The sequence below is a fragment of the Ananas comosus genome, linkage group 13, assembly GCF_001540865.1.
Source record: "Ananas comosus cultivar F153 linkage group 13, ASM154086v1, whole genome shotgun sequence".
Taxonomy (NCBI): domain Eukaryota; kingdom Viridiplantae; phylum Streptophyta; class Magnoliopsida; order Poales; family Bromeliaceae; genus Ananas; species Ananas comosus.
In genome coordinates, this window is record NC_033633.1 from 10,590,322 (window position 1) to 10,615,155 (window position 24,834).

At 37.3% G+C, this 24,834-nt stretch overlaps 1 protein-coding gene across 1 annotated transcript; it reads right to left on the bottom strand.

Annotated features, from left to right (window-relative positions):
• On the bottom strand, window positions 1-23,494 carry LOC109719292 (the record flags this gene model as incomplete). The annotated part of the gene is given in 9 exon segments (XM_020245865.1): window positions 1-454; window positions 936-1,171; window positions 9,728-10,046; window positions 13,779-13,835; window positions 13,887-13,949; window positions 18,611-18,859; window positions 20,080-20,315; window positions 22,663-22,845; window positions 23,150-23,494. Coding segments are annotated over 9 exon segments (1,884 nt in total), but the record flags the coding sequence as incomplete, so codon positions are not given.

The window sequence follows — 24,834 nt, forward strand, 5'->3', positions numbered from 1 at the left end:
TGACGGTGGAACTTGATCACAATAATTCAAAAAATTAAGTCAAAAAATTGACAGTAAAACTCTCAAAGTTGCCTTTATTGAACTCTCAAAGACACAGCAGATACTTCACATCAATGCTGTTTGATTATGCAGAACACAAACTAATTAGTCTCACCCATTCATGATGGAGAAGCACTTTTGAATGGACTACTACTAAATTATGCACTACTAGAACTTCTTGATGAAGTTGTAGATGTGATCAGTAACTTCCTCTGCCCTCTCCTGCTGGATGAAGTGCCCAACACCCTCCAAAACAACTACTTCCTCAAGCAAGGGGACTTCATTCTTGAACCCACCCTTGTGTATGTAATCTTGTATGTTTGGGTAGTGGTATGTGAGATCCAGGTCTCCAACAATGAACTTTGTTGGCACTTGTATTTTTGCCCCTGCCCATGGTGCTGTCAGCTCCCAGTTCCTGCACCACCCCCAAAAAAAATATATATTGCAGCAATTTAGAAGTTGAAATGTTGTAGATTGACCCAAAATGATACCAAATTATTGCCTGCAGCATCGGATGTACAGGTGTCGGATCGTTTGCGTTAACCATTAAGTCTAAAAGCTCGAGTAGTTAGAAAAATACAAGTAATTCACTTAGAAGCTGTTTGATTTCTTGAAAAGGTGTGAAAAAAAAATTCAAGAAAAAAGTTCTGTCTTTTCAATTTTTCATCTGATCTCAACTCGTATTTTGCTTGCTAAGACTCCGAGCTAAAAAATTCTGGTCATGTTCAGCTCGGTTTTTAAATAAGTGATCGATCTCGACCTCATTTCGAGCCGAACACGAGCTAACTCGCAAACAGCGAGCTAGCTAGATTGCTAGCCCTAGGCATCATAGAACAATAAAGGATTAAATTTTTCACAATACTTCAAAGCGTAGCTAAGTGTTTCCGCAAACTTACAGGTTCATGCACCTATAATAGTTCATCCCGCCGGTAAAGCCGGTTTTCTCGAACTTGCTCGCGTAGTAGTCGAGGTCCTCTTCCGAGAGCCAAGAAGGTAACGCGATCTCTTCGCCGGTTGAACCCCAATCTTTGTGGGTTAGAGAAGATGGCCGGGGATCGCGCATCGTCAAGATCTTTCTGAGGACATTCTTCGTGCCAACTTCTGCGAATTCGGCTTCTGCAACTCCTGGCTCCTGCACAAACACCTCACATTGTGATTGAAATGCCTCTTTAGAAATGTATAACATATATTGTTATTGAAGGGTTCGTTCGTTTTATCGATCTGTTACATTTGACAATGCTAGCTCTATATTTTCTGGAGGCTGAATTGGGCTAAGTAACGTGACCGGTTCGTGGATGGTGTCTATATAATTTAAGTGAATTGGGGTTGGAGGAATAACCAAATTTTACCTGCTTTTCTTTTGTACTTTTGTCTCTTTAATTTGACTTAATCATTTTGGTCACTCAAATAACTCCTAATTGTGCATACTAGCTAGTCCCTACATCTGGCAGACAAATGGATTGGACAACCAGCAGATGAGTTATTGTATCCACAGATTATAGGGATGCAGGATACTGGCTCATTTAAGCTAACAAAATGGGCGGGTACCAGTTAAAATATAGGTATTTTGGGCAACCTGCAAGTACCCATGGGTACTCGCATTTATTATCTATTGTATGTTGCAATGTTTTAAATAATAAGTTATGTTTTGATATCATAAAATAATATATATGTTATTTATATTTCCAAAGTATAACAACAGAAAGGGAAAAAAAACAAAAGAGAGAGAGAGAGAGAAAGAGAGAGAGAGAGAGAGAGATATCTATATATATATATACAGAGAGAGCTAGTCTCCTATACTATCTATAGTACCGGGGCTCCGGTACTATAGTCTCGTTTTCGATCTTAGGGTGTTCAAATCAACGATCCACACCGTTAAAACTGATCTACGGTATTTAAAGTTTTTAGAAATAAAATTTTATATTTTTTCGATATAGTTTACTTTATGATCAAACCATTTCAAAATTGTTAATTTTCAATGGCTACTATTAGGTGTTTGGAGTTTAACGGTGTAGAAGAATTTAAATTTTCTTCAATTTTGATAAAAATACTTTAAACTATCTAGATTAAGTTAACATCTTGATCTTGAATTTAAAAGTCCTATACTCAAATTTTAAAAATTATTCAATTTCCACCGTCCATTTTGACATTAATTTATTACTAAGTAAACGATGTCGAAAAAAACAAAAATTTTATTTCTAAGAATTCATAATACCCTATATCATATTTAACGGTGGTGGATCGTTATTGAATACCCTAAAATCGAAAACAAGACTATAGTACGCGAGCTCCGGTACTATAGATATTATAGTAGCCTATTCTATATAGTTTATATATAACTAGAAGTTTGCTAGAATTCTATCAGGTAGCAAACGCTCGATTACTCACGGATTTATTTCGATAATAGCTTGTCCCAAATGATGATCGCACATTAAACATATTAAGAGCGAAACTAACGAATCTGGAAAATCAAATTTCACACATTTCGATATTTGTCTCTTGTTCCATAAGTGAACAGAAAAATAAATGGCTGAAAGAATATCCTTAAAAGAGGATGATAAATTTTTATATTTGAGATCTAGAATTAGATCTTATTTTAAATAGTTTTAAAGGAATTCTTTTAACAAATTTAGTTGATTGAACTCTCTATATCGAGTTAAACGATGCAAAGGAGGCGCACCATATCGACCATTAACATATTATAGTTTTGTGAACTTCCTTTATACGTTTCATTAGGTGATGCCAAAAAATATGAATTGATTTTAGTAAATTTAAATGTCTAGTATGCTTCAAGCGATTCCCGTATCGTCAGATTTTGGAAGTCCCTATTATCAAAAACAAATCGGTAGTAAACCGAACAGTTTACTACCGATAGTAGCCCAATCAAACTCTCTCTCTCTCTCTCTATATATATATATATATATGAGTAGAGCTACTATGCTATTGAAAGCATAAAGTAGTTGGTGCTTCCGATTTTTTAGCCCTTAGATCAACCACATTGATCATTTCTAAACATTGGATTAATATTATTAACAAATAGGGACCACTCAACCCTAAAGGGACCGTTATCATCCCAACCATAGAATTTTTTATCCAAGGGCTAAAAAATCGGAAGCACCAACTACTTTATGCTTCCGATAGCATAATAGCACTACACTTAGGGATGCAAACAGATTCGGGTTGGTGGAGCTCCCGCCGCGAACGGGGCAATAAACGGGAGGAAATAAACGGATTCGGGGCAGGAAACGGGCCAACTTTTATGATCCGAGGCGCATTCGGGGCAGGAAACGGAAAAATTTTTGATCCGCCCCGAAAACCATTTATATATTTCTTTAAAATACCCTTAAAAAATAATATACTTACAAAACACCCAACTATATTAGCTCTTATAGTTGATATTGTTATTTATATATAACTTGATAATATTATCAATTAATATTAAAAATTTTGTTGATTTATATTTACAAAATGTTAATAATATTATAATTGTAAAACAAATACTATTTGGCGGAGCAGATTCGGGTACCCTTAAAAAATAATATACTTACAAAACACCCAATTATATTAGCTCTTATAGTTGATATTGTTATTTATATATAACTTGATAATATTATCAATTAATATTAAAAATTTTGTTGATTTATATTTACAAAATGTTAATAATATTATAATTGTAAAACAAATACTATTTGGCGGAGCAGATTCGGGTACCCTTAAAAAATAATATACTTACAAAACACCCAATTATATTAGCTCTTATAGTTGATATTGTTATTTATATATAACTTGATAATATTATCAATTAATATTAAAAATTTTGTTGATTTATATTTACAAAATGTTAATAATATTANAGTTGAAGGATCAATTTTAATATGACTTATAGATGATGAGTCACTATATATTTTCATCCTAATGAAACCCTAGCCGTCTCTTTTACTCATTACTTTTTTCTAATTTTTTTACTCTTTGTTTTCTACTCTTTTTCTTCATTTCATTTCCGCCAACAATATTTCATTGTCAACAATATAGTTTGTTTATTGACTATTTAATAAAGTTTATAAAAAAAATATTTATACGGATATCCGTACCCGATTTAGACCTGATCCATATCCGATTTTGAACGGGTAGTATACAGATAGTCACTACCCAGACCCGCTCAAATAGACCAGATGGGTATATTAGAAACTTTAGTACCCAGACCCGAACCCGACCCGAAATTAAATGGGTAGGGTATATATATTTTTTTGTAACCGTTTCTTTTTAGGGTATGGGTACAGTATATTAATTACCCAGACCCGACCCGGTCCACGGACATCTTTAGTCATAAATGAATAACCTTCTTAAAATAGAGGTTAGACTTTCTCAATTCTTAATTAGAGTTATCAAATATTATCTAAATAGTATAAAAAATTTCTATATAAAAATTCAAGCAATTTGGATTACTCTGCATCGTTAAACAAACAAACGGCTCATATAGGCCGTCAAAAATTATCAATTTTACGACATTTTGATCACCATGTAAATAGTTTTTAAAATTTATGAAATTTAGATTCTAGATATTTCAAATACTCTAGATCAATTTCAACGGCTCCGATCATCGATTCGAAATCTCTATCATCAAGAACAATTTGATAGGACAAGTGCTACTATCCTATTAATAGGATAGTAGCCCCAGCCTATATATATATATATATAGAGTCCGGCTACTATACTATCGGTTAGCGCGGAACGCTCCGTGCTACCAAGTTGTTTTCGATGATGCAGCTTCCAAATCGACGATCGGCTCTGTTAGACTTGATCTACACTATTGAAAGTATTTTGAAACTAAATTTCAGATTTTTTCGACATTATTTGACTAGTGATCAAAAGATCTCAAAATTGACAATTTTAATGGCCGATGTGGTGTGTTTGAGAGTTTAACGGTGTAAAACACTCTAAATCCGATGAATAATTTTATAGAAAATTTTTAACTATTTAGAGTTAATTATATATTCTGATCTTTGAATTAAATTTTTTATCATCATTTTTATAAGATTTTTATTTTCAGCCATTCAATTTAGACTATCTTGTTTGATAGGTAAATGGTACCCGAAAAATTAATGAAATTTAGTTTCTAAATACTTTAATAGTATAGGATCAAGTCTAATGGAGCCGATCGTCGATTTGGAAGCCGCATCATCGAAAACACTTGGTAGCACGGAGCGCTCCGTGCTACCGATAGTATTAGTAGCCTAGCTCTATATATATAATATATATTATATATATAATTATATATATATATATATATAATATATATATATATATACACACAGTGCGGCAGGGTGCTTACGGAGCACGGAGCGCTCCCGTGGCTTCCACTTTGTTTTCGATGTTCGGACTTTCGAATCGTGATCGCTCGCGTAGACTTGATCTAGAAAATTTAAAGTATTCTAGAAAATAAATTTTGCGATTTTCGATACTATATTGGCCTATGGATCGAATGGCTCAAAATCAACGTCGAAAATAAAATCTCTCTCACAAATATGATGATATGACATTAAATATTTAGAATCAAAGTTATTGATCTTGTTTTATATGGTATAAAAAATTTTATATCAAAATTATTGTGATTTGGATATTCTACACAAACGTTAAACTTGCAACCGGAATCACACGGCCTTTTTTATATTATACGAGTCCCGCGTACTATCCTATTAATAGGATTGGGACCATTGTCCTATCAAGTCGTTTTGAATGATCGACACTCCAAATTGATAATCGGCACCGTTGAAATTGATCTACACTATAAGAAATATTTAAAAACTGAATTTTGTAATTTTTGAAAATCATTATCAAGTTTATCAAAGAGTCGAAAAAATGAACGGTCATAAATGAATAATCTTCTTAAAATAGAGATTCGACTTTCTCAAATCATGACCAGATTTATCAAATATTATCTAAATAGTATAAAAAATTTTCTATCAAAAATTCAAGCAGTTTCGATTACTCTACACCGTTAAACAAGCAAACGGCTCATATAGGCCGTCAAAAATTGTCGATTTTACGATCCTTTGATCACCATGTAAATGATTTTTAAAATTTCTGAAATTTAGTTTTTAGATATTTCAAATACTGTGGATCAACTTTAATGGTTCCGATCATCGATTCGGCATCTCTATCATCAAGAACGACTTGATAGGACGATGGTCTCTATCCTATCAATAGGATAGTAGCTGGATTCTATATATATATATAGAGAGAGAGAGAGAGAGAGAGAGAGAGAGAGAGAGAGAGAGAGAGAGAGAGAGAGTTGGTATGCTTCTGAAAGCACGGAGCCTTCCGTGCTTACAAGTCGTTTTCGATGTTGGTACTTTCGAATCGACGATCGGCTCCGTTAAACTTAATCTAGAGTATTTGAAGTAGCAAGAAAATAAATTTTGTGATTTTTTGATATCATTTGCCTAGTGATCGAAGGGGCTTAAAATCAATAATTTTAATTATCGTGGTGAGCCGTTTACAAGTTTAACGGTGTAGAAATATTCAAATCACGTGAAATTTTGATAAAAAATTTTTTATACTATATAAAACAAGATCAATATTTTTTATCTAAAATTTTAATGTCATATCATCATATTTTGTAAGATTTTTATTTTCAGCCGTTGATTTTGAGCCATTTCGATCACTAGGCAAATGATATCAAAAAATTGCAAAATTTATTTTCTAGATAGTTAAAATACTCTAGATCAAGTCTAACGGAGCTGATCGTCGATTCAAAAGTTCCAACATCGAAAACGACTTGAAAGCGCGGAGCACTCCGTGCTTCCAGAAGCATACCAGAAGCACCAACTACTTGGTGCTAGTGATAGTATTCCAACCTAGGTCTATATATATAGATATATATATAGAGAGAGAGAGAGAGAGAGTGAGTCCGGCTACTATACTCTTATGAGTACGGTCGCCCTCGTACTCATAAGTTATTTTTAATGATAGAGCTTCCGAATCAACGATCTATATCGTTAAACGTTATTTAGAGCATTTAAAACTTCTAGAAATCAAATTTTATAATTTTTTGACATCATTTACCTTACGATCAAAAGGTCACAAAATTGACAATTTTTAACAGCCGGTGTGGGGTACTTGGTAGTTTAACAGTGTAAAAGAATCGGAATCGGTTGAATTTTTTAACGGCCGGTGTAGGGCTACTATACTCTTATGAGTATTGTACCCTTCATACTCATAAGTTGTTTTCGATGATGGAGCTTCCGAATCGACGATCCACTCCGTTAAAAATGATCCGGAGTATTTTAAACTTCTAGAAAATAAATTTCGTAATTTTTCGAAATGATAATAAAGTCCCTCAAGCCAGCATAAAATAAACGGTTGAAATCGAATGACGTCCTAAAAATAGATGATCGGATCCTTCAATTTAAGATCGGAGTTATTGATCTTTATCTAGGTAGTGAATAGAATTTTTTATCAAAAATTTAATCGATTATGATTTTTTTACACCATTAAACTAGCAAATATCCCATACCGGACGTTAAAAATTATTTAAAAATTGTCAATGTTGTGACCTTTTGATCGTAAGATAAATGATGTCGAAAAATTATAATATTTGATTTCTAGATGTTTTAAATGCTCTAGATAATGTTAAACGGTGTGGATCGTCGATTCGAAAGTATTATCATCGAAAACAGCTATTAGATCAAAGTCAAATAGGTTAGATCTGATAAATTTATTTTCGATACGTATTCTTTATAATTTTTTTAACTTGTTGTTCATATGAGTTTGTATTCAACTTATTTCATAAACGAGCCAGACACGAATTGAATTTTTTAGCTCGATACTTTAACGAGCCAGCTTGTATTCAACTTGTTGACACCCTACTTACCACATCAATCTTCTTTGTTTTTACTAAAATTAATAATAATTTAGTTAAACTTAACGATGTTATTAGTCTTTTATAGCTGATATAAACGTTGATTCCAATTAACATCATTCAAAAAAACATTTATTTAAGTGAAGTTAAGTCAAAAAAAAGTAGGGCCGCCACAATGGAATAAGATTAAATTATTGAATAAAAATAAAAGAATAAGAAAAATATATTATTAAAAAAAAGGTGCTTGATGGGAACATGTATGTAAATGGATGAAAATGGCCTCTCAATTGTCATGTAGTATAACTTTCTATAATAATATCCCCTTGATTAGTTAATTATTAAGTTTAATATTGACCATAAAAATAATAATAATAATAATAATAATAATACATTTAAGGAGAAATTATACATAAAAAGGTCTAAAATGTATAAGTTATATTACTGATTTAGCGTCTCCAACCAATCAAATTATTTTTCTTGCGTTCATCCATTCCATCATGATTGTTAGGAAAAAAATATTTTTATTATATCTTTTTCTCAAAAAGAGAAATGTGATAAGTTTGTTATTGATTATCGATGTGGTGTAAGTGTGACATAATAGACTTTCTTCCTGCCGTTACCATTTCGCCGAAGGCGATCTCCAACAACTCCAAGGTGACGTAGGCCTCAAAAACGGCAACTTCGCATAAGTTGGCGCGTCTATTAACCCAAGACTTTTCGTTTGATGACCTTTCTTTGTTGACAATTCCTCGCCGAAGCCGATCTCCGATATTTTGGTCGGAGATGTCTTTTACCTAAGGATTTAAATATCGTGGCACGGAATTGTGCTGAAAATTTACCGACAAGCTACGTGCCGGGTCCTGCCGATGCGTGCCGATCACAAAAAATATATATATGCCGACACATAATGATATAAAATAAGAAATAGATTGTTTTGAGTTATGCCATCAGTACGTGAATTGTATCGTGTCGGTATCTTGTTGACACGATACGACACAATGAATACGGGTCGTTCGTTCGGACACTCCAATAGACTAAATTCTTACTTTTACGAGAGCAATCAGCTCCCACCGTCTACGTCACGGAGAAGTTGTCAAAGATAAGCTTTGACGAAGTGGTAACGACAGGGGAGGAGTTAGACGGCTCCCATCAGATTTGGATGCGAGAGAACTAAAAGTCGCGGTTTTCTTTTTTTTCTTTTCTATTGTAGTAGTTTCTAAATTTACTTTACATCTTATCGAATAAAGCAAATAAAAATAATAGAAAAAACTTCAAATACTTTATGTGATTTCACTCTTTTTCATTTTAATACGCTGTGGTTTAAAGCGTATCAAGTTAGTACCCTATGGTTTAAAGCGTATCAAGTGGGGGGTAGTGACATAGAGAGTGAAAAGAAATAAAAAATCTTGTGAAAACTCAACATGATCATAGTATAGTAATTTCTATTTAACCTCTATTTCATTAAAAATTAATATTATTTTAGTATATTTTTCAGTGATTAACAATACTTAAAAGTGTTTCAAATTTATCTACCATCAAATTACAAAACGTCGATAAATGAAAAGCCATCGTGTATGTACCGACGCTTATGTCGTGCATGATTATAAATTTTTTAAAATAAACGCTTTAAAAGGTCGCAAAAATAAAAATAATAAGCCGAGCGCTGAAAAGATCACATGACAACGCTTTTTAGTGCGTCAATATTTGCTATGTAACTATTATAAAGTATTATTAAAAAGCGTTCTTATAATGAAATTTTATTGTAGTGTAAGATGCAGCTTATAAATTGCGAGATATGTAGGTAAGCAATAAGAAAAGGATAGGAACCTGGGGGAGTTCGAGGGCGTCGAGTAGGGCGACGACATCGCCGACGAGGTGGAAAAGGGTGTAGGAGTTTACCGACGGCGGGGCCGACGTGTCGCCGTACCCGCGGAGGTCCGGCGCGATGGCCCGGAAGCCGCGGGCGGCGAGCCCGACGATCTGGTGCCGCCACGAGTACCAGAGCTCCGGAAAGCCATGCAGGAGCAGCACCGCCGCCGCCGCATCGTCGCCGCCCTTCTCGGCGACGTGCACGGCGATCCCGTTGATCTCGACCGTCCGATGAACAATCCCTTCCATGTATCTATAGATCCTTGATCTCTTTGATCTCTCTCACTCTCTCTCTATAGTAGTGTAATTTTGTGTACCTCTCAATACAATACAACTCTGTGTGGCTTTATATAGCGTCTGTGCGCGCATTTATTAGTAAAAGTCGTCCAAAATATCCGATATTTCATACACAATTCGAACCCTATTTGAACCCGAACCGAGCCTAATAAAAGATGGATACTATACAAGTAAAAAAAAATACCTATTAAAATTTCGAATATGGGTCCAGATACTTTATATTCACATCCGACTTGCATCCGACCTGAACCGAACCTTTTAATGGATAGGGTATGAAAGAGTTTTCAAATCCGGATCCGGATATGATGAAATACCCGATAGTAAATAAAAAAAGTTTAAAGTTGAGGGAACAATTTGAATAGAATTTATAGATGAAGAGTCTCTGTATATTTTCATGCTAGTGAAAATTTTAGTTATTCTGTTTACACGTCTTTTATATTTTTATTTTACCCCTTATTTTTATAGACTATTTTTATATGCATATGGGTATTCATATCCGATCTAAACCTGATTCATACCCTGTCTATGTCCGATCTTAAGCAGATAGTATATGGGTAGTCAGTATCCAAACCCACTCAAATAGACCGGCCCGATAGGTATATTACTAATTTAAATATCCAGATTCAGGCCCAATCCAAAATTAAATGGGTAAATATATATATATTATTTTTACCCATTTCTTTTTAGGATATGGATACAGTATATCAATTACTCAAACCCCATCCAGTCCATAGACACCTTTACTTTTTTTGGGTGTAAAAATGTATAGTGACCCCTCCACTATAGCCTATTTTGAAATGGACCCAGCCCTATTAATTATTGTTAAATAAAAACTATAAAATTTATCTAAACTATGGACCATTTTGATTTGGATATATACGAAGTAACTGGATGATATTATAATGATTTTTAGATTTTCGTAATAAAAGGGTGTTACAATTTTGGATATGCTTGTCTGATCATGGTCTCCCTATTGAACCCAGCATTTATGGATTACGACTAATTAATTAATAAATAAATAAGTAGTCATCTTCTTCTTTTGACATGGAGGTTAGATCTGCTTGTCCCTGTAGGCTGCAGTCTCATTGCGGAAAAAGTCTAGAATACAACAGTTATATTACTGAAGTAGCGCTTTCAACCAATCAGATCCATCCCTTTGGATTCACCCATCCTATCATAGTTATTAAAAAAAAGGGCAATTGCGCATATATAGGGATACATTTTCCGGACCGAAACGGAGTAGCGGTCGGCCAGGCCCGGCCCGGTTTCAATTTCGGGCTGTGCCGGGCAAGGCCCGAGTTGCCTAGCCCCTCCCCGGCATAGCCCTTTCGGCGCGAAAGCACGAGCCATGCCTTGGGGCCCGCCTTCTTAAAATATTTATTTTTTAAAAAAAATTTAAAAAATTAGTTTAAATTGATTAATTATGTAAAATTTATAAAAAATAAATTAAATAATAAATATTTAATTTTTAAAAATAATATATTTGTATTTAACGGAGGCGGGGCGGCCCGGGTTTTTCGGGGAGGTAGGTTTTCGGGGAGGAGGGTTCTCGAAGGAGACGCCGGGAAGGAGGGGGGGGGAGGAGTCGGCAGGAGTGGAGGGGGATGGCGACGGGTGGAGCCGCTAGGTTTTGGGGCCGAGGCCGAGGACCTTGGGTCTGGTGCAGGGCCACGAGGGGCGATGGGGCGGCCTCGGGACCGGCGCCGGGACCGTGGGCAGAGGCGCCGCGCTGGAGGCGCAATGGGCGCCTCTCCTCCCAAGGTTAAAGCCTTTGGCGGGGAAAGCTCTTGCCGGGAGCTCTCGTGGGGAGGAAGAGGGCTTCCCTCCTCCCGAGGAGCATAGGCCCTGCCTTGGGCCTTGGGGATTCAGGCTGTGCTGGCCCGGCTGGCGCGGCCCAAAATGGGCCGTGCCTTGCAGGGCCGCCCGCCTCCCCTCGACCCGGCACGTACGGCCCAAGCCCGTTTCGAGCTGTGCCGTGAAAGAAGCAGCCCAGCATAGCCTAGAGGCTCGGGCCGGGGCGGCCTGTCACAGGTGTTACAGTACCTGTGCCATGCTATAGCCCGGCCCGAGGCGCCAGGCGGCCCACGTGCCGCTCGGCCTGTTTTACACCCCTATGTATATACTTAAGAAAAGTTTCCGACTTTCTGATTTATCCTTTCTAGAAGGCTAGTATTAAAAAATACTCTTTTTTCATTCCAACTTAGTTCAAATATACTTCTAGAATTAAATTCTGTTAATAAACGGTTAGCAATACTTGTTATCTCTATGAAATTACTATTTTGCCCTTTCAAATATACCTTTCTGCCATCACCGACTTTTCTTATTTGCCCTTAAGTTAGAGGCACAAAAAAATATTTTGATTTTTGATCTATTAAAAAATAGCCTACTATCATAACCAATATTTCTTATTTGCCCTTAAGTTTAAGGACAAAAGCGTTATTTTAATTTTTTAACTCTGATAGATAGTTAACTCACATATAACTCAAATTAACTCAACGAATGATAACTGAAGGGATATTTTGAAATAACGGAAAAACATACGAGGAGTCTATTGGGAAAAAAAAAAAGAATAAATAAGATATTTTCAAAATTTTGAGAGATATATAAACAATTATTTTTAAAAAATATATATTTTTATTGTGCTCTAAAAAGAAGAGATATAATTTGTTGGAAATAAATAATGTTGTTGTTGTTGTTGTTGTTGTTGTTGTTGTTGTTTCGAAACCTAACTTCGGAAAGGACGAAGAAGATGATTAGTAATAGTCCGCGTGAATCCGGTAGTAATTCATGTATGCATTGATTAACTAGAATCTTGGTCCATATTTAGAACTTTATTTAAAAAACAAGCCAATCATAAGTTGGTAGATTAATTGCATACAGGTTTCTACAAATACAGTGAATTTCAAATATATTTCTATAAAGTTCAACTTTTATATATTGTTTCTGTAAAAATCATAATATTTTCAAATATATCCCTGCCGCTAAAATCCGTTAGAAAAAATTAGTTAACCATAGTTTAAATATTTAATCCTAATTAGTTAATGAGATAAATTGGCCTTTTTATAGGGACAATATATAAAAGTTGAACTTTGTAGGGCCGGATATATTCGCAAGCCACTATGTTTGCAGGGACCTATATGAAATCGACCCTTGTTTTAACTACATGTTTATTATCCTTCTAATTTTAACTGCATAGACTCTGCCACTCGGAGCCTGCTGTCGCCGCTCACCCTGTCGCGGCATGGACGACCTATCCTCCTGGCGGTAACTCGGTGCTGCTCTGTAAGTCTGCTGAGGTGCTGGTGGAGCTGAAGCTGATGATGGTGCTGGCAATGCTGCTCGGGGACAAGCTGCCCTCATGTGTCCCGGCTGACCACACCCGTAGCACCGGCCCTCCCTCTGCTCACACTGTCTGGGCCAGTGTGGTCCTCCGTAGATCACACACTCCTGCGTCCTCTCAGGCTGTCCCCTCTGACGAGAGTCCCTAGATCGCTGACGCCCCGAGAACCCACGACCTTGTGAACGCGATCGTAGAGGCCTCTGCGGACGCCTGCTACTCGACTGACCTCCGTCGTCTGGAGCTGGGCGCTTCCTGTCCTGACTCTGTCCAGGCCCCTGAGCCCTCTCCCGCAGCGACACCTCTCCTCTCTCCTCCCATAATGCCTGCTCAATGGACGCATCCAAAGTCCTCGACCTCTGCGCCCTAACGAACCTGAATAGGTCGGGTCTCAAACCCTGCTCGAACAAATAGACCCTATGTGCCTCATCTCTGGCCACGAACGGAACACAGTTCAGGAGTCTAGTAAACTCCCGAACATACTCCTGAACTGTCCGCTCGCCCTGCTGGATCCTCTTCAAGTCATCCTCAATTTTTTGTTTCATGCTGTTGGAAAAATACATCCCATACAGGATTCCACAGAACTCATCCCACCTCAGCTGCGCCGCCACCAGTCCCTGGTCTCACCTCGCTCTCCGCCACTAATCACGTGCATCACCTGACAAACAGTGTACTCCCAGTGATACCTGCTCCCCCTCTGGAACGAACAGATCCTCAAATAACCTCTCCATCGCACTGACCCATCCCTCAACAACCCAGGCCTCAGTGCCGCTGCCATCGAAGATCGGTGGGTCAAATCGCCGAAAACGAGCTAACCTCTCCGTCCACCGCTCCTGCTCGGCCTCAGTCAACGGTACTGGCCCCCTAGCAGGCGCAACTGGCGCTACTGGAACTGCTGCCGACGGAGGAACTGCTGCAGCTGGTGCGGTCACTGGAGTAGTCGGGGGTGGCACTGGCGACTCTGGTACTCTCGGTGCTGAACTCGGTGGCTGAGCTATCCTCTCACACAACCTCTGCAATAACTCCCCCTGCTGCCTCGTCACCTCAGTCAGGGCAGCCAACTGTGCACTCAGATCAGGGGATGCGCCAGCCTCAGGTCGCGCACTCGGCTCTACAACAGGGGGTGCACTCGCCTCCGGTCTGTCACTCTGCTCCTGCCGAGCACTCTGCTCCATCTGCTCAGGTCTCTCAGGGGATCCCGCACGATCCCGCGCCAACTGGGCACGCTCTCGCAACGACGGTCGACCTCGGCGACGATACATAGCTGAAAGGAACAAATCGGGGTCAGATACAACGCAACACTCTCGACCCAATCAACGAAAGTCTAGAAGGCGGTCCCTGTTTTCCTCCAAAATTATGTCGTCTGCAGCCAACATAATTTCTCAGGCCAAAACAGAAACTCCTTCAGTCACTCACTCTACTCTAAGAGGAGTTAAAACAAATAATCATTGACTTTCGCAATAAAATTACGCCTCTCACGTCTTGCTTCCCTAAGGTTTGCCAAACTTAGGTTTCCTAGGTCCCAACGACCTACAGCAAAGCTCTGATACCAACTTAATCTGTCACGCCCCGGATTACACGTTCCCCGGGCACGCCGACAGATCCGCCGTATACAAAGAAATTTTCCCTGTATACGAAGCGATAGCTGTACCTGTAAATCAAACACTACTACGAACAGTAGTAGAGAGCTGCTAGAGAAAACAGAAGCTAAATAAAACAGAGTTTCATATACATAGTTCAGATCCAAAATACAGAGCTACTCGCACTGGCGAGTTAAGTCAACTATGTACATAAACTCGAAACAAAACATCTACCTGCAGTAGGGCACCTCTAGCTCAGCACGTCGGGTAGGGCTCTAACTCGCGACGCCCTTGCCTCGATCCTGGTCCGCAGACGGTGCAGCAGCCGGAACCTGTGGCTCTGCAAAAACATAGGTAACAACTGGGCGTGAGAACTACTGTAAAAACAAGTAGTCCTCAGTGGGTACCGCCCAAAACAACATCGGTCACCCACTAAGTCTACAGAAGGGAGCAAGGATAGAAGGAAAGCAGGAAGCATACTCTACCGCTATCATCCACTACACTATCATGCTCTACACTAACCAACTGTAGGAAATGTCAAATCTGACCCAATCCAATCGGGACTGTAAGCATACCCGTCCCCGGGACTGTGAATACACCCGTCCCTGCCCCGTTGCGACTATCAGGCTCTATCCACACTAACTGGTCCGTGGAGAGCAAGTCCAACTGGCATGAGCGACACCAACGCGAAAGCACAAGCCTGACTCCGGAGTGGCACTCGTGGGCGCTACCCAACCGAGTATGCAGCGTATCTCTGTCGAGCTCAAACAGGCTCTGAAAAGCCAAAGTCAAGAAATCGACTCTAACTGGTCTAACAACCAACAAGTAACGTGCCCTCAGTACAACCTGACGCCAAAAAGGCGATACGAGTCCACCGTCAACTCCGACGGCACTCAACAGTCCGGAACAGCCTGAACGCTACTGTAAAAATTATACTCGGCATCCCAGCACGAGCGTAACTGAAAACTAAATTACCTGAAATACTCACTATGAGGATACTACAATAGTATAAAATAATACAACGGCCCCTATGGCTAAATCAGGTAGTTTAACATATGCCAAGTCCCAAACGCTGGTTTTCTCCTAAGTTTAATTTCAAGTCCAACATGTATATTTATGGTTACAAGTCATGCCCTCAAGCTAATTTCATTCATTATACAATCGACGAAATTGAGCTACCACATGATTTACAAAAACAGAAAATCATACATGTCGACTACTATAATACTTAGGAATAAACCGATGTAACCCACCTCAAACGCTAATCACAATCCGGTGCGACATCAAAAACGGCAGAATCGGACCCTCGCCCGGCCTCCCCACGCATCAACTACGACGCTCGTGTGCTCGAACGGCTCCCCGGCGCGACGTCGGCGTCGATCCGAACTCGATCTGCGATCTCCACAAAGCCACGCTCAATGTCTGAGATGAATACAAGATAATTAATTATCTCTCTACAATGGCTACCTATATATATATAGGTTGAGTTGGTGGGGTGAATAACCATTAACAACAAAATTACAGTAATACCCCCACCAACTCAACCAAGGGTATTACAATATAAAGTTTCAATTATGATTGCAATATCATGTTTTAATTTATTGTATCTATACTCTTATTTTGATCGGACATAACATAAAAATTAAATAATCATAATTATTTTAGATTATTAAAATTTGGCACTAAGTTGTTGAATTAATTTATTATTTTGACTAGTTAGTGCAAGCCAAAGCGGCTATAATTAAAAAAAATAATGACTTAATTTTCTTTAAAGAAGCGTTTCTGGATAATTTTATATTAATTATACAATACTAAGTCAGATTAATTTACTGCTTCAACTGTTCGGGTACAAGTCAAAACAGCCTCATCGGAAAAAAGAATAAATTAATCGTATTAAAAAAGTATATGTAAAAATTGCATCCTAATATTATATTCAGTCTGCTCCCAAAGAAGATCTAGATATAAAGGTATATAGGTGGTGTAAGATGGTAATTTTCTTATAACTCGTCTGAAGGAATTTGACTGACCAAAGCAGATAATTTTTTCATTGGAAAACTTGAAATTATCACGACCTGCAGAAATTTTAATTAATATCTGATAAAGAGATTGTATATTTATACTTATAATTTTGCTCCCAAAGAAAGGGTTATGATGTCGTATAAAATGTATGCATAAAGAATGGAAAATACTTATACTCATAACTCTGTTCCCAAAGGAGTTGTTTTGATGTCATATAAAGTATATTTTTCTAATTTTAGTATAGTAATATTTAGATGTGATATTTTATTAATAAAACATGCATTTTATTTTATATTTCAGTTATGAGTTCATCTTTGTTTCTATTGGTGATTATATTCTTATGCTTAATTTACTCTGAATAGAAAGAACAGATCATAGCTACATTAAGGTGAATGAATTTTGATTTGACTCTAAAAGACGATAAACCTACTCCTCTTACATATAAAAGTACGCAAATCCAAATAGTATTTTCAGAAAAATAGGAACGCTCTAATCCGCTTGTTTAATGTTGATGAAGGCGCATGTCAGTAAAAATTAATATTCGAAATTCAATTCCAAAATGTGAGACAGCTTGCGATTTCTTAAATGTTATGGAGCAACAATTTACAAGCTTCAATAAAACTTTGACAAGCACCCTAATGAATAAACTATCTTCTATAAAGTACACCGAAAATTGCTCAATTCGCGATCATATTTTGGAGATGCTGTTGGATTTTATTGGATTTTTGTGATTTAAAATTTGTTAGGCCTCTTGGGCAGCCCAATAATTAATGGGCCTTGCTTGGGAGCCAACTAAAGTTTTTATGTGTAAGGTTTAGTCCCACGTTGAAAACTAAAAAATTGTTGTTGGTATATATATATTCATTTATTCTCAAGCTAGTTGTTTGGCAGAAAATGAGAGTTATACTCTCATTTAAAGACACGCACAAGCACGAGCCGAGGCGGACGGCGGCGGTCCATACACCCGTTTTATTTTATTTTATTTTTATTTTTTCGGTTTTATCTTAATCCTAATCCTAATCCTTACCTGTATAATCTTAGGCTTATCTTGTTCTACACGGATTTGACGCGTTGAATAAAGATTCTCGCCTTGCTTATATATATTGGAGGAGATTGCGTGGGTTCAACAAAAACCCGAGCATACCTAAAAGCTAATCACTACCTCATCTAGTTTACAAGGTCAATCAAGTAATTAAACTCCCAAATACTTCTTTTTTAAGAAAAAAAGATCATATGCAGAAGGGCAGCCAAAAGTATCAAAAATGGCTCTAGAAAATGGATCAGTTTCTAATTTCGATGTGTAAATTGCATTTAGTTACTGTTCCATCTTATATTTGATGTATTGACTCGGGTGCCACATGCTATGTTGTGAATTCCGTACAGAGATTTTAACCCAAACAACAAAGCGTGACGGTGGAAGTTGATCACAATAATTCAAAAAATTAGGTCAAAATTTGGCAGGAAAACTCTCAAAGTTGCCTTTATTGAACTCTCAAAGACACAACAGTACTTCACATCAATGCTGTTTGATTATGCAGAACACAAACTAATTAGTCTCACCCATTCACGATGGAGAAGCACTTTTGAAAGGGCTACTAAATTATGCACTACTGGAACTTCTTGATGAAGCTGCAGATGTGATCAGTTACTTCCTCTGGCCTCTCCTGCTGGATGAAGTGCCCAACTCCCTCCAAAACAACTACTTCCTCAAGCAAGGGGACATCATTCTTGAACCCACCCTTGTGTATGTAATCTTGTATATTTGGGTAGTGGTATGTGAGATCCAGGTCTCCAACAATGAACTTTGTTGGCACTTGTATTTTTGCCCCTGCCCATGGTGCTGTCAGCTCCCAGTTCCTGCACCACCAAATAATGTCGAAAAATTATAAAATTTAGTTTTCAAATATTTTCAATAATATAGATCAAGTCTAACGAAGCCGATCGTCGATTTGGAAACCGCATCATTGAAAACAACTTGGTAACACGGAGGCCTCTATACTATGATAGTATACCAGTCTAGTTTATATATATATAATAGAGCTCCTATACTTTTAAAAGTACCAAGTCATTGGTGCTTGTAAGTTTTTGGCCCTTGGATTAAGGGATGTGCCGTTAGGATGATGTGGGCCCCCTAGGGTTAAGTGGGTGGTTGGTTGAATAGTATAATCTAACGAGTGAAAATGTTCAAAGACGTAGATCTAATGGTAAAAATTTACAAACACCAAGTGCTGGGTGCTTGTAATCGGACTCTATATATATNATCTCTAAATCATCAAATCCACATATAATGCAACACAAAAGGAGGAAAAAAAAAAGAAAAGAATAGATGGTCATAATTAAGACAATTGCATGCGACTTCTCCCAGAAATTTTGGCACTGTTTACGGTCAACTCAACAAATAAATTGTTTTAATTCAAAAATATTTAAATCTATTCAGTTGACCACTTGTAGTTGAAGCAAAAACTATATATATTTGCATTTACACTATGCTAAATTTGAGCATATTTAAAAGTCAAATACAATTCAATATATAATTTAACAAACATATATATATAGAGAGAGAGAGAGAGAGTATCGGAAGTACAAAAGATCTTGTGCTTCCGACTTTTTCGCCTTTAGATTAGCCCCTTTAATTATTTCTAATATTTGGATTAATGCTATTATCACGTGGGGATCACTCAATCCTATGGATACTACTCAATTCTAGGAGGACCATAATCATCCCAACCGTATAATTCTTGATATAAAGGTCAAAAAATCGGAAACATAATAGTACAGTAGCTTTACACTATATATATATATATATATATATATATATATATAGAGAGAGAGAGAGAGAGAGAGAGAGAGAGAGAGAGAGAGCTGATCTCAGCTTGTGTTTTGCTCATTAAGATTCCGAGCTAAAAAATTCTGCTCACGTTCCGCTCGTTTTCGAGCGATCGATCTCGACCTCATTTTGAGCAGAATACCAGATAACTTGAAACAACGAGATAGATTGCCAAACCTAGGCATCATAGAACAAAGGATTAAATTTTCCTCAATGCTCAAAGAGTAGCTAAGTGTTACAGCAAACTTACAGGTTCAGGCACCTATAATAGTTCATCCCGCCGGTAAAGCCGGTTTTCTCGAACTTGCTCGCATAGTAGTCGAGGTCCTCTTCCGAGAGCCAAGAAGGTAATGTGATCTCTTCGCCGGTCGAACCCCAATCTTTGTGGGTTAGAGAAGATCGGTGGGGATTGCGCATCGTCAAGATCTTTCTCAGGACATTCTTCGTGCCGACTTCTGCGAATTCGGCTTCTGCAACTCCTGGCTCCTGCACAAACACCTCACATTGTGATTGAAATGCCTCTTTAGAAATGTATAACACGTATTGTTGTTGAAGGGTTCATTTGTTTTATCGGTCTGGTACATTTGAAAATGCTCTATATTTTCTGGAGGTTGAATTGCACTAAGTAACGAGACCGATTCGTGAACGATGCGTCCATATATAAGGATACTAAATTGATACAGTTTAAAACATACGGTATTAAAGTGAGAATGTGCGAAACCTCAGGGATGGTGTTTGAAGTTACCCTTAACTAAATAAATGCTCTGTTTATTCATGTTATTTTTGTGACATTTGGGAGCCGTTTGGTAGCATATATATAGTTACAACTACACTACAGTTATAACTACATGCAAATATAAATTGGTACTTGATTTGATGTATTTAACTTCAATTATTGTAGTGGAAACTGCAGGAGGAGGTCCAATTGCGACAGTTGGAACTACGCTCAAATTGACCGCAATTCCAACTGTTGCAATTGGAGAAAGTAACTTTAAGCAAAAGATAAGTTTACCTTCCTAATTATTTTTTAAACAAAAAATATTTTTTCTTTTTTACATTAGAGATAATCTCACCATTATATATATATAAAATGATAAAATTTTAAAAATTATTTCTCAACTGCATACAACCAAATAAATTATTTGTAGCTGCATGCAGCGCTTTCCACTACATTCAACCAAACAAAATATATATAATTGCAATTGTTGCATTTTCAACTACATACATCTCAAAGACTCCAACTACACTGCATTTGTAATTATATCTACCAAGCGGTCCTTTAATACTTTTTAATGTAAGGATGGTGAGATTATCTCCAATTTTTTTTATTATTTATTTCAAAAATAATTAAGATAAATAAGGCTGCCACTATGTGGATAGAATTGCGTACTCACTCCAACTACTGCTACATTTGATGTCGATACAATAAATCAAACAATAGATTTGCACGAGTATGCAACATTTAGATGTCACTGAAACTACAACTGCATACAACCAAATAGCTTCTTAGATATAACAATGAAATTCACCGAGGAGGTGTTTGATTTGGCGCAAAACAAAGTCAAAAATTATTTTGGATATAAAAAAAAATACTTTTCTACTCGTTTGATTCGATGTAAAATAACTTTTTCGTAAAAATATTTTTACGGATTTGCAAAAAAAAAAATTGAAGTTTTCATATTATGCTATTTTTCAGCTGGAAATGAAAACTCTTTAGAGGAGAGTTGATCATTACGTACCCTCTCTTTCTCTTTATATTAATATACTTTTTATGTAATATTTAATTAATAAATATAGATATAAATTTCAATTTTTTTATATATATAACCAAGCAAGTATGGCTAAGAGAATAAAGTCCTACAAATTAAATATTAAAGAGGGTAGAATTTTTTCCCACCAAAAACTCTTTTCTAGCGAAAATTATTTTGCATAGTTTTATGTTGAACCAAAAAAAATCCAAATTTCGAATTGACATTCGCTGGCTCCAAATATTTAAGCCCGATTATTTGATGTAGACTACTCAGTCTTATATACTCCACATATTCTTAATTATTTGACGTGGACTATTTTTTTTTGTTTTTTATCAGTGGCGACATACACAAATAATAAGCAAATTAATGAGAAGGGAAAATAAAAATAAGCTAAATTACATAAAATCTTCTTATCAAAATTTGATTTTTCATTTTTTTTCTCCTGTTATTTAAAAATCTATACTTTGCCCCTTGTAAAATGAAAAATATTTACTTCACCCTCTACCGTTAGTGATACGTTAAGGTTCCGTTATAAATATTTTTTTATGACAAAAATATCCTCCGCCCTATCTACTGTTGCTTCGCCCTCCTCCGCCTCGCCGCCTCGCCCTCCTCCACTGCCTCGCCCTCGCCCACATCTCCGTCCGTGCCAATAAACACCCCCTCACCCTCCTCCGCCGCCTCGCCTTCGCCCTCGTTACCCTTGCCCACTTCTCCATCCACGTCCATCTCGATTTCCTCCCTATTGTCGCCAAAATGAAGGGGTGACGAGGGTGCAGAAGAAGAAGGGGAGCAGGTGGAGAAGGAAACAGAAAGAAACCGCGGCCGATCGAGGCGCGAACGGAGCCGATCGAGACGGCGGATGAGCAAAATGAGAGAGGAGAAGAAAATGGTGAGGAGAAAAATAATTATTTTATCATCACAGTTCATATCGTACCTTACGTGAACATTTTTTATTTTATAAAAGGGCAAAAGGTAGGTTTTTAAATGACAGAAGTAAAAAATAAAAAATCGAGTTTTGACAGAAGAATTGTATATAATTTGGCCATAAAAATACACATGGGTGAGATAATTAATTGAACCTGGAATCGGCATATGTAGTAATTATCCCCGTAGAGGCGCTTGAAATGGTGGACCAGGCTCACGGAGGGGTCGCGAGGCATGTGCGCCACGCTCGTGTTCACCAGCGCCTTCACTCGGTCCGGTCTAATCATGCACAGGGTCCACGCAATTAGAGCACCCCAATCGTGCCCCACCACAAACACCTACCATATATATATCCAAAATATTATTTTCTTAAAATAAATATCTTAAATTTAAGGATTATTAATTCTATACTTATCACATCAATTTTTTTAAATTTTTACTAATAATTTAGTTAAATTTAACAATGTTATTAGTTATGTCATGCATCGATAAGATATATTCTGATGCTTTTTGAGAAAATTACGTGACGGCATATTTTACAACGTTAAAGAGCGTTCTTATAATGAGATTTTTTTGCAGTGTAAGGTGCAGCTCATAATCTGATCGAGAGAGAACGAGAAAGAATAAGGGTAGAAATTAAACCTGGGGGAGTTCGAGGGCGTCAAGTAGGGCGACGACATCGCCGACGAGGTGGAAAAGGGTGTAGGAGTTTACCGACGGCGGGGCCGACGTGTCGCCGTACCCGCGGAGGTCGGGCGCGATGGCCCGGTACCCGCGGGCGGCGAGCCCGATGATCTGGTGCCGCCACGAGTACCAGAGCTCCGGGAACCCGTGCAGGAGTAGTATCCCCGTCCCCGCCCCATCCACGGGACCCTTCTCGGCCACGTGCAGGGCGATCCCGTTGATCTCGACCGTCCGATGAACAATCCCTTCCATGTATCTATCGATCCTTGATCTCTTTAGTGGTGTGATTTTGTGTCTCTCATTGCAATACAACTGTGTGGTTTAAAATAGATATGTTTGTGTGTAAAAATGTATGGCGATCCCTCAGTTATAGCCTATTTCAAAAAAATTACAAAATTTATCTAAACTGTAGACCATTTTGAGTTTGTTATTTACTCTTTAAAATTTTAATTTTACCATTCAATTTCTTAATTTATTTTATTTGAGTCAGTTAACTGTATTTTGACTTTAAAATTAAAATTAATTATTTTTTAATAAATTTATAATTGTAAGAATTGTATGAAATATATTAATTTAACTTGTATAAATAAATAGTGATGCACTCAAATTACTTAGCAAGGAGATAAAATGAAGCTAATTACTTAGCAAATATATTGAAGCCTAAAGTTCTAACCAAAAAAAAGGGAAAAAAAAATAAAGGCCAATGGTGCTTTTCATTAGCCATGCATTTATATATTTATACCTATACCTCTGTACCTATACAATATTTCCCATGAGGTTGCCATGCGGCAGTCCCTCTTTCATCCCTACCTTTTTCGCTCTTCTTATTTTTTGATGCTCCGTCTTCTCACCCCATTTCTACGCGATACTTCATCTTCCCACCCGCTTACCTTCCAATTAATGTAGTCACACAATCCAATTTTATATAAACAAATTGCTTTCAAAAAAAAAAAAAAATGGTAAATAAGATTTCTTCGTACTCTTCTTTCTTTATTTTTTTTTGTCGCTTGTAATATTTTTAAGTTTTTTCTCTTCCTATTTTTAAATTGTATATGAACTGAAATTAGTGTTCCGTGGATTGCGGCGCAGCATCGTGGGGAAAAGCGGAGATAGATTTGGAGTCAATGAGAGGAGAAATAAATGGTAGATTTGGAGAGATCCGTACGTACGTGATCAACGTGGCTGTAACAAAAAGGTGGTCGACGTCAACAATAGCAGCAAAGATGATGTGGAGATGGAGATTCGTTTTCTCGATGTCGGCAGTGCGATCAAGATGCATATAGAGTAATAATTCTATTTATTGCTGCTTTTTTTATTACTAGTTTTATAATTTATTTGCTAAAATTGTAAGTTTTGTTATTGTTTCATCTCTTCTATTTGTATATATATTAATATATATTATCTTTATTTATTAATGCTTATGGCAATTCAAAAAAATTTAAAATTTTTATTTTGTTAATCTTTTATCTTCTATAGCATCAGTCCGCCGCAATGCGCGGGTGACTTCACTAGTACTTATTATTTGAGAACCCAAAGGAAGCCTACCCGGGTTCGAGGGTCTTCCGATGGGGCCCACTTTTTTTTTTTTTCCTCCCTCTCACTCTCTCTGTCTCTCTCTCTCTCACTCAGTCACTCTCTCTCAC